Source organism: Phallusia mammillata, chromosome 3, assembly GCF_965637545.1.
Source record: "Phallusia mammillata chromosome 3, kaPhaMamm4.hap1.1, whole genome shotgun sequence".
Taxonomy (NCBI): Eukaryota; Metazoa; Chordata; class Ascidiacea; order Phlebobranchia; family Ascidiidae; genus Phallusia; species Phallusia mammillata.
Genome location: NC_137254.1, coordinates 31,106,749 through 31,117,575, shown reverse-complemented (window position 1 = coordinate 31,117,575; position 10,827 = coordinate 31,106,749). Strand labels below are relative to the sequence as shown.

At 39.1% G+C, this 10,827-nt stretch overlaps 1 protein-coding gene across 2 annotated transcripts in view; it reads left to right on the top strand.

Annotated features, from left to right (window-relative positions):
* Positions 1 to 257: 257 nt before the first annotated feature.
* LOC145220532 (uncharacterized) overlaps positions 258 to 10,827 on the top strand; it is a 60,839-nt gene continuing 50,269 nt past the window's right edge. Inside the window, exons 1-15 of one of the 2 annotated variants that reach the window (XM_080087747.1) lie at positions 258 to 448; positions 1,041 to 1,135; positions 1,257 to 1,425; positions 1,944 to 2,111; positions 2,886 to 3,040; positions 3,365 to 3,497; positions 4,442 to 4,509; positions 5,327 to 5,404; positions 5,882 to 6,002; positions 6,587 to 6,742; positions 7,453 to 7,612; positions 8,603 to 8,828; positions 9,180 to 9,300; positions 9,703 to 9,822; positions 10,427 to 10,570. In XM_080087747.1, coding sequence (XP_079943873.1) covers positions 394 to 448; positions 1,041 to 1,135; positions 1,257 to 1,425; positions 1,944 to 2,111; positions 2,886 to 3,040; positions 3,365 to 3,497; positions 4,442 to 4,509; positions 5,327 to 5,404; positions 5,882 to 6,002; positions 6,587 to 6,742; positions 7,453 to 7,612; positions 8,603 to 8,828; positions 9,180 to 9,300; positions 9,703 to 9,822; positions 10,427 to 10,570 — 1,969 coding nt within the window. In that variant the 5' untranslated portion in view covers positions 258 to 393. The remainder of the gene's footprint in view (positions 449 to 1,040; positions 1,136 to 1,256; positions 1,426 to 1,943; positions 2,112 to 2,885; positions 3,041 to 3,364; positions 3,498 to 4,441; positions 4,510 to 5,326; positions 5,405 to 5,881; positions 6,003 to 6,586; positions 6,743 to 7,452; positions 7,613 to 8,602; positions 8,829 to 9,179; positions 9,301 to 9,702; positions 9,823 to 10,426; positions 10,571 to 10,827) is intronic. The other variant, XM_080087746.1, reaches the window with a different exon arrangement.

Here is a 10,827-nt window from a genome sequence, read left to right as displayed (position 1 = left end):
AATTAAAAATCGGAACTAGTTTTCTGAGCTTTCTGTTTGAAAAGCGTATAAAGAGAAATTGTAAAATTGTTGCAGGTTTGAACTATAGGAAATGTGTCAGATAGTTACTGAGCCTTGTATTTATTGATTTCACTAATATTAGTATTGTATAATGCTGAAAAAACGGTATACAAACACTGAATTCGAAGTGTTGTTGTACTATTGTTTATTGTTTGCGTCTCTGTTGTGTTTAAACACACTTAGTTTATATAGGTTTACCACAACAGACAAGTAAATGAGGATGTTGATTACAGAAGTAGGAATGGTAATAACGCAAAGGTGGGGGTAATTAGTACCTTGGCTATTACATCACAAGAAGAAGTTCAGTGCAAGAGTTGATGCCACATGTAAAGCATGTTTGAAAGATTATGGATACGGGCTTGTTTGTTAGTTTTTGTGATTGGATTTGGTAAGTTACTAGTTAAACTTTTAGTGACAATAATAAGACTTTTGACAATATTTTGGTGAGTTATTAGTTGTTGAGTCTTTTGTATGTTGTATTGTAAACATATAACACTAGTTTTGTTTACAAAAAAGGCCTAGTTGTTACTTTGGGGGGCTGTTTGAACTGTTAATTTGTCAAAAATAAAACTTCAAGTGACATTAATAAGGCTTTTGTTGGGAAAAATAAAATAACTTCGGTTTGAAAGTAGCTATAACTGGAATTAAAAAAAAAAACTTTTGTATTCAAAGTCCGTCCAATAAGCGTAAAATAGTTGAAAACAGGTTTTGTTGTTATTTATTTTGGCCTAGTTAAACTGTATATTTCCCAACAAAATTTGAAATTCAAAGTGACCATATAAGGTTGGTGTTGGGGGTTTGAAAGCCTTTGGTTGTAAACGTACCTATGGTTGAAATTTTGAAATGGCTTTAGTGTTTTCGATTTCAAAGTCAGTCAATAAAGCGTTAAGGTGATAAAGTTGGGTTCATTCGCTTTCACTTCTGCCAAACCCTAGAAATTATATTTCTTATTTTTTCTACCTTTAATTTCTCCATTGCAGGTTCTTCGTTCCGCATCAGTAACTTCGCATGCAAAGTGAAGGAAAACAGCATCACGGTCACGTGGTCAGCTATCGTCCAATCAGGTGTCGACCTGGTAAGAAACATGACGTCACAATTTGGTCACATGCAACATGACGTCACAATTTGGTCACATGAAACATGACGTCACAATTTGGTCACCTGCATCAATAATCGAGAAATTTTTTCCCTCACAGAACAAAACCCTATCACATTACGTCATCAGCTGGTACGATCTTGACAGTGTGACGTCACCGCAGTTTGAAGGCGAGGACAGTGACGGGAAATCGGTACGTCATCGGTTGTCAGGGAAACTGAACGGGAGCAATTATGGAGATTATGGGAATATTATTGACAATATACAAGGTGTGTGTGCGGTTGACATTCTTATCGACCGAAATAAGGATTTTTTATAACTTATATATATTAAAATGTTTGCATGATAAGTGAGTTACAGACAGTGCACACTGTTTCCACCTATAAGCTCTCATCAGTGGCTGGCTTGCTGCAAATAAAAGTGTGCACTATATGTAGTTTATCATGCAATGACTCTATGGTTTAATATGACAATTAATTGAAATAATCAACATATGTAAGCTATTGCTGCCAGACATAACATCGAATTTATGGAGCCGTTCTGGTAATTGTATTTTATACCAACGATTTACGGCCTATTTATCGTGCACCGTACTAGTCGCAATCAGTGTTATTTACCCTGATGAAGACGACCTGTATACGAAGTTAAAACGTCGGAATAAAACTACTTGTCAGAAGAGTTCTGTAAACTTGTGCCGTAAAACATTTGCCGTTTAACGTTTTTTCAGACATAAAAGTTTAAATAATCATCGTTTTTCACAACACCCGATGTTTCCATTGTTTTGCAGAAAATGTCGATTACCGCGTTTTAAAAAACACGCGTTCCTCCTACGCCATAAAAGAGTTACGTCACGTGAGGTATTTTAACGTTGCACTTCGAGCCATACCGCGCAACAACGTCACTGTTGATGACGCAAAGTGGATGATGACGTGTATGGAAGAAACTGGAGAGGGAGGTTGGTTGATATGTAACCTTTTTTTACTATCAAAAGCTCAAAAAAATGAGCTATAAAAACTTGTTAAACCCGCAAATCGGGTATCTTATGAATGGCATTGTTTAGCACATTGCGATGAATAAAGCAGAGATTATTAATCTGCCTTCTATGAACCATTAAGGGAGCGTAAATGAGCTGTAAGGGCTGTGTAAACTCGTTTGAATCTTAAACCTACATTTTGTTTCTTCGTTTAAAACATTGTTCAGCTCCCTCTTCAAAGTTGTATTGAGGTCTGTGACCAAAGGCAACCGTTACACGAGTATGAAGTGTTGCCTTCTATTATCTTGTTTCTGGCACTGCTTAAAACTATGGACTGTGCTTCTACAACAAAAGTTAAAAAGACAAAGCTGTTTCCTTTTAATAATTTCCAAATTTTTCTGCTAAAACTTTAAGGTTTTTTATAGTTTTGCTCATTACCTCTTGAGATAAATGTGGTGTGGGTAAAAAAAACTTAACAACAAAACAACAAACTTTTTTTGAAATGCTAAACCTAAAGTGCTTGGTTTTTAGCCTGTTGATGTTTTATCTTCATTTTATTGTTGCTTTTTTCTCGCTTTTACAGAACTGACGATGCCAATAGGCGAAATATATATTCTTAAACCTTCAACGACTGATTCTGTTTCTCTGGAAACCTGTTTCCATAATTAGAGTTAAACCTAAAGTGATACTCTGTCTCTAAATAAAGCTACTCAATACATAGTTTGATGCTTTTAAACCATTTTTTTAATATTTCAGTCCCCCCGCCGCCATTAAACCTCACAGCGCAAGCAATGTCGAAAAGCAGAGTCAAGTTGGAATGGAAAATGCCGAGAAACATCAATTCCCGGTTTATCCCGCGTTACTTCGTCCAATATTCTCCCATTAATCGACCGGACAGGCGAATAGTCAACGTAGGTCGAGTGAAATAACACATCCTTCATCTATTTACTACTTAACCCGTGTTCGACTTACTTTTGTGATGCCAACCACCTCTCGTGGGTTCGAATTCCACTGCAGGCTTAATTTTTCTAGCGTACGCCTTGCCATATGGTGGGGAATGCTCGGTGACCGGCTTGATTCGGTATGCTGGCGCCTTCAACAGGCCTGGCGTTATTTTTTGTTAATCAAGTCAAAAACAGTTTTCTAGATTTTTTCTCGGAATTAAGACAAGAAAACACCAAAATTTACTTCCTACCTTATCACGTAATCACTAGTAACGTATGCTTGTGTTGCAGACCACGTCAAAGGGCAGCATTCCTCGAAGTTACGTCACAGGTCTGTCGTCACATTACATCTATAAGTTCCGTGTGGCAGCAGTCAACTCCAAACACACCGGTGTCTTCTCAGAGTGGGTCCAGATTCCCCTGGGTAAGTTGTGTTTGGTTAATGCTTTGGCGTATGGCAGTTTTATTTTGGCAATCTTTGGTGCTTTTCTGAGATTCTTTGCACTTTTTTATAAAATTTTAAAACAATTTTCCACAATTTTTTATTGATTTTTTTGAAATTTTAACTTTAAGTCAAGATTAACATCCATTTTTCTGCATAGGGCATTTTCACAGGGAAAAATAGAAAAATGTAAAATCTCAGAAATGAACCAGCTTTCTCCCTGCTTCTTTCAAGAAAACCCCCCAAAAAATGGATGTTAGTCCTAGCTCAAAGTTAAAAATTCAAAATAATTATGGAAAAAGTTTAGAAAAACTGAAAAAATTAGAAAAAAAGGTCAAAAAAATGTTAAATCTCAGAGATGTACCAGGGTTAACAAAAGTACAACTACTTAAGACAGGGGTGGAAAACTAAATAGACACATTTAAAAATTATCAACAAAAAAGCACACGCAATAAACCAACCAATAAATGCCAAGTGCAACCGCCTTGTGTTCATTAGGTTGTGAGTTCTAATCCTATCCCGACCACTTATGTTTTACCAAACAAGAAATTTAAGCGGCATTGCTCCAACCCAGTGGAACCTGATGGGTTGAACTAAATTGAAACCAAGTCAAAAAATGAAAAAAAAATGATTCAACGGACTTGTAATAAAACAGGCAGCTCGACGGCAGACTCACTGTGAGCAAAACGTGGAAAAAATACAATTTATAACAAATGGGTCGTTGGAAACGGTTTTAAGCAAGTTTGCCTTGAAGATATTTTCAGTTCTGGTTTGTACAAAACTACATGATGGTGCCTCGACCATTTGCCGAAACATTTGAATAGTAAAGCATGTCGTTGTTTTACGTCTTTTTGGGCCTTTATTTTAGCATTAAACTTGTAAACAGATCCGTGTATAGTGTTACAATGTACATGTTTTCGTTTCAGATGTGAAAAGAGTGGTAATGTCGCTCATCGTTGTGAAAAAGTCCGACCAAATCAAGTTTGAAGGCTCGGTAAGTTCTTGTAAAACCTTCCGCGAACCAGAACAAAGGTTTAAAGTCAGGTATTTTAGGTCGGGTTCGGGGATGTTTTTTTTGGCTCATAAAAAAGTAGGCCAGGCAGCCTATTTCCAAAATATTTGTGGATTCAAACCAGAGTTGCAAACGGGCCTAAAATTGGAGCCCGAACCCGAAAGTACAAGCCCGAAACCCGGCCAGAACCCAAGTCGTTTTTGAGAAACCCGTTTAGGCCCGAAAGTTTGTTTGACAGGCCTGTACATTGAAGCCCCAGGAAAAACCAGGACAATGGACAAAAATAGAAAATTGGTCAGTAACATAGCGTTTTGCGGCTGTTTGACATTAGGTCAGGTCCAGCAACTGGCTACTTGGCTAGTTCAATTTACTCAAAAAATACTGACACATGGCGTAAAGTCAGGACCGAATCAAGCCCGTTCTTTTTCCTTTTGAAGAAACCTAAGCCCGAAAATCTCGGATTCAAACAACAGGGCAACATCAGGGCTTTTAAGCCAACTACTTTGGGGGAATTGTGCGCAAAAGTCTCGGGTTTAAGTTCCAACAAAACGGGCTTGATTCGGGAGTGACTTTGCACTCGGCAGCTTTAATGTCAAACTTCTACTTGGTAAACCGAACATGTGGGCCTAATTCCGCTTTAAAAAAAATCGGATTGTGTTTAGCCATGCATTCAATAGATCTTTATGTAGATAATCCACCTTTAAATTGTTTTATTCGGTAAACATAATCATGGTTAAAAAGAATATTTCGGGTTCAGGGCCGTTCAATTATCCGAACTAAACATTTCTTCCGTTCACAGTTGAATAAGATTTTGCCACTTTCGTATTTGGGACACGAAAAAATCAACAGCACCGAAATAAGAAACGGAAATTTAAAGGTTAGTAAAGTGTAAAATGTTTCGTGTGTTGAATGTTGATTCGAGTTAAGTCTTACGAACTTGTAGCTTTGCATTAAAAAAATAAGTTAACCTCGACCTGTTATGTATTTTCTTTTCCTGTATAAGGTCTAATTAGTGCAACTGGTGACAAGACACAAGCCGCATAGGCTAGTGTAGCTATCTAACTGCACTCCAGTCTGTTTGTTAGAACAAGGTAAAAAGCCATGCCTCTCGTATTCTATTAAATGCCGCATCTGGGCTTAAACCAAACAAGAACTGAAAGCACAATGTACAAGCAAAAATAGAGCAAAATACCAATATAACCAATGTCTTGTCACCAGCTGCACTGATGAGACCTTGTAGGTCGAAACAAAGCGCACAGCGTGCAGTTTTCAATTTTTTTCACACTTTTTCTGTCATTATTGTGCAATCGTTTTTTTTTACATTGTAATGCAGCGCATTAATTTGGAATTACAGATTTATTATAATCTTGACTTTGATGTGAATTCCAACATATCAAGCAGCAAAGTGAAAACCTCGTTCGAATGGAAGTGGGTAAAAGAACTGACTTCATACACGAAACGAATCAAAGTATACGGTAAAATGTTTGTGTTTTAGATTTTCGTTGCGCCAGACTTTATGCCAAACAAAAACAAGTGAACTAGTTAAAAAGACATAGTTTGTAAAGCGATGTAAACCGAATCTAACATTCGATAGTAATTGCCTTTTTGGATTCGGATATTTAAGATTTAATTTCGAGCCTGCGGTGGGATTGGAACCCACAACATGGGCCTTTCGGGTGCTCCCCCTCTACCAACTAAGCTACACAGGCTCAAACCTATGGAGCACCTTTCAATCTTGGCAATAAATTCCACTGAGCTCACAAGTAACACAGCACGCCCGACAGAAAGGCAATTGGGAACCTATATCACCTAGTCCGCGAATCCGGTAACCAAGCAATCCCACATGACAAAGTAAAAACCTAGTCTGCGGTGGGATTCGAACCCACGAATGAAGTCTTTCCAGGACCCGCGCTCTACCAAGAAAGCTATGGGGCTCAGTGGTGAACCCTGCATGAGAAAGATAAACCCTAGTCTGCGGTGGGATTCGAACCCGCAGCCAGAGACAATCTATTGCTTAAGTTCTGCCTAATTTCGTACATAACATATTGGTTCATTGCAGAGAGAAACGCTTGCCGCGAGGACGATGTGAAATGCCACGCGAAAGCCACGTGTACAGACATGCATGGGACTTACAAATGCAAATGTCCAGATGAAATGATCGATACCGGCATTACAGGATACAGATTCCCTGGGCTTCAATGCAAATTAAATACAGGTATGCAAATGTGTAGCTTGCCGTAATTTAAATGCGATGTTTTATTGAACTTGAAACAAAGAGCGCTCAACTCATCAAAAGTCAAATAAGGTGAACTCAATGGGTTACTTTCGTGTACTCTGAGTCGCAGCATTTTGGGACTAATTTTAGTGGGTCGAGTCAGTATATATTGATAACTGCCTAAAGTAGACTGTTATATATAATATAGGCTTGTTATTAACCCATCAATACCTAATTAATGAAACGCATTTTATACCAAAAGTCTCCAAAAGCAAGATTTAAATATAAAAGCACGAAGCCAATAGATGATAAGCTGCAGACAGTGTACACTAGCCAATACGACCAATATCTTGTCACCAGCTGCGCTGATGAGACCTCATACATCGAAACAATGTGCACTGTCTGCAGCTTACTAATAATTTCTTGGCTTCATAGATTTTTACTGATATACAGACACCTGAGCTTCACTTTGCCATGCTTCGCCAAATTCTGAGTGCTGTTAGATGGCTACTCTATAGTCAATGCGGTCTTGTCACTAGCTGCACTGATGAGACCTTATGGATTTTATTAGGCCGTTAATGCGTTGGTGGCTTTTACAACCGATTGGTTCAATTCCGACCACACTATGAACAGCCACCCTGGCAGCACCATTTATTTAGCACATTTACACTATACAGCTTGACCCCTGAAACAAACTTCTAAATTTACAGGGCCGCCAGCGTCGGTTTCCGTCGATGTAGTGACGCCAAACGTTGTGAGAATAAACATCCGGCGTCCAGCGAAGATCGAAGGCAACTTGCTCAACTATCAGGTTGAAGGAAGATCACTGTCCGATTTGGACGAAGAAAATATACTGATTGACGTCAATGGGTAAGAGTGCTTGTGTTAATAAGAACGCGAGTCTCGGAAAGACTCCTGTCGTTGGTTCGAATCCCACCGCAGGTTATATTTTTCTAGCCTACGCCTTACCATATGAAAATGCTTAGGAGACCGTCTTGAGTCGGTATAGCGCTTTCAACAAGCCTCGCCTTCTGTTACGTTCGTTGTTCAATATAATCCAAAACGCAGTGTATTAAACCCTAGGCCAAACAGAATCAACCGTTGTACACTGCACACAGTTCCTTATTCAACTGAAGATGCCATCAACATTTGGTGAAATATATTTTCTGTGAAAATACTGTGTACAACCATAAATTCTGTTTGGTCTGAGGTTTCATACTCTGGGTTTTGGATAATATTGATGTTGAGAACAGTAATCACCGGGAATTTGCTAATGTTGGGTTGATTTCATTTTAAACTAGATTTTATTTTAATTCATTATATGTTTACTGTTGTATTTTGCTGATTCAGTAAGATTAAAGGCGTCTAAATGTTAATGTTCGTCATTTATTATAAATAGTCTAGTTTAAAATGAAATCAACCCTGCAGCAGCAGTTTCCCGGTGATTACTTTACTATTTTTTCGCTTTTTTAACAGTGTTGTATTCGCTCACAGAAACTGAGGATGCAATAAACATTTGGTGAAACATATATTCTGCGCAAATACTGTGTAAACGGTTGATTCTGTTTGGCCTCTAGTGCAGTGGTTCTTAACCCTTTTTCCTTGCTGCACCCCTTTCAAATCACCAACCAATTTTCGCACCCCCTTTCAAATCACCAACCAATTTTCGCTCCCCCTTCTGTAATTGCTTAAATAGAATAGACCTAACCAACCTTAATGATTCAGCATCCCCGCACCCCCTAGGAACAGTTCTCGCACCCCTTGGGGGTGCGTGCACCCCTGGTTAAGAACCTGCTCTAGGGGATTATATACACTGTGTTTTGGATTTCACTCATTATATGTTTGCTCTTGTTTTTGCAGCAAAACCTTCTCTATGTCAGAGGACGTGGGCGACCTCATCCCGAATTCGGTTTACGAGTTTCGTGCGCGCGCGGTCACAAGCGTCAAGGAAGGGGCGTGGTCAACATGGAAACGCGTCACCACTGTTTGTTACACGTTCGAAATGATTTTCGCGTTCACACTGGACGAGAGCATCGATGATTACCAGGCTATACGGAATGAGGCGCATGAAAAGATTAACAAATATGTAAGATTGCTGGTTGTTTTTTAGAACAGTGTTTCCCAAATTTTTTTAGGTCTTAGACTATTTTCTATATTTTAGTTCAGGGGCCGCGAACCTTTGCAGTAAGATAAGCACTGTGGATCCGCACGACTAAAATTAGTCTCCGAAACACTTGGAATCAAAGTCTGTTGAACGAAATTCATATTTAGTGTAATAAGTTTTTTTTTTACTTCAGCATACCGCACAAAACAATTAATCCACAAAGACTTTCCGATATTTAAACACCGCCCAAATAGTTTCAGGAGGTCGACCTGGGAATAGAACCCACCACCTTGTGAAGGCAAGCAACAAAGCAACTTTACAACTACATTTCAGGTTGCAACTAAAACCCGCCCAATCCGGGTCGTCACAGTAACCCACCACAACGTCACAGCATCAAACTTTATCGGTGACGGCAGCGTTCGTGTGCAAAGCGTTATCCACACGAAGCCACCAGGTGATGATTACATAACCAGGAAAATCTATTAACACCATACCTCACGGAAGACCCACATTTGGCTAATTTTCGATAGGTGGCGCAAAGTGCACTTTTTCACATTTAAAACGTTATATCTCCAAAAATGCTCACGGTTAGGGCTATTAGGGTCAGGGTAAGGCATTAGCATTTAAGATTCAATAAAACTAGCAAAAGAACTTAGTTACTAATGCAAAAATTTTAAACACTTATTTCCCAACCCGACCCCTCTTTAGCCGCTAAATAAATAACTCAGCTCTTTACGCCCCCTTGTGAAAGTGGATCGCCCGTGAGGTATGGTGTTAATAGCTCTTCCACATAACCGTATGACGTCACGCATTGATGACGTCATCAGGGCGCTAATCGTGTAATTTTGATTGACAGCGGCACGCATGGACGGCAACGACGTGATGCTGAATTTGCAGAATTCGCTGGAAAGCTTGTTTCGGACCGGGTTCGATTCTAAGCTGGGAATCCTGGACAGTCAGTCTGTTATCGTAACTGGTAAGTTGTGCGAAGTCATTGGTGCGATATTTAATGATGAGTTATGGCAGTGTTTCTCAACCTTGAGGTCGAGACCCAAAAAGGGGTCACGAAGACGCAATCCAACTCGGGATGATTTTATACGTATCACAAAAACTTTCTCCGTGACTTCTCTTTAGCATAGTAACTGAAACCGCAGGTTGATTTAGAATTGTCACAACAGCATTTACGATTATATACTTCTGTATGATTGTGGTATTTCGCTTATTTTACACAAAAATAATGAAATAGTTTAAAGGTATATGGTGACATAAGCCATAACCAAAATTTTAAGGGGTTTTCTACGACGTTTGTTAACAAATGTATGAACATTCTGGTGGGGGTCGCGTTGTGTTAGAAAATCTCTAAAGGGGGTCGCGGAGTAAAAAAAGGTTGAGAAACACTGAGAAACACTGAGTTATGGTATCTGGGACCTGGTCGAGAAAAATATGTCATTATTCTGATCTATTTAAACAAGCTGCAGGGCGCATTTTGTTTTACTTTTTTTCTCAAATGTGTTTTACGCTGAATTTTTTTTCGGATGTTCTCACTAAACATGTTAAAAATGAACGTAAACTTTTATCAGATATCAACGAATGCGGCACAAAGAGGGAGGATTGCTATGGCAACCGATGCATCAATTTGCCCGGCACATTCACGTGTCGCTGTCCCCATGGCAACATCGACGTCAGCGCCGACTACACGTTGCTGAGGGGCAGAAAATGTTTGAGTGAGTCCGACTTTTTTACCATTTGTTACAAACTGAGCAAAAAAAATAGAGCTAGTGTCTGTGCATAAAACATGACGATGTTTCGACAGGTCTCTTAAATGGGCCTGATTTGGGCCTCACTTTACTCTGTCAGTATTTTTTTGATAAATGTTAACTTAGCCAGTTGCTGGGCCTGGCCTAATTTCAAACATCCCTAAAACGCCTTGTTCAAGAACAATTGTCTGTTGTGTTTGTTGTCTTTTTTTTTACTGGGGCTT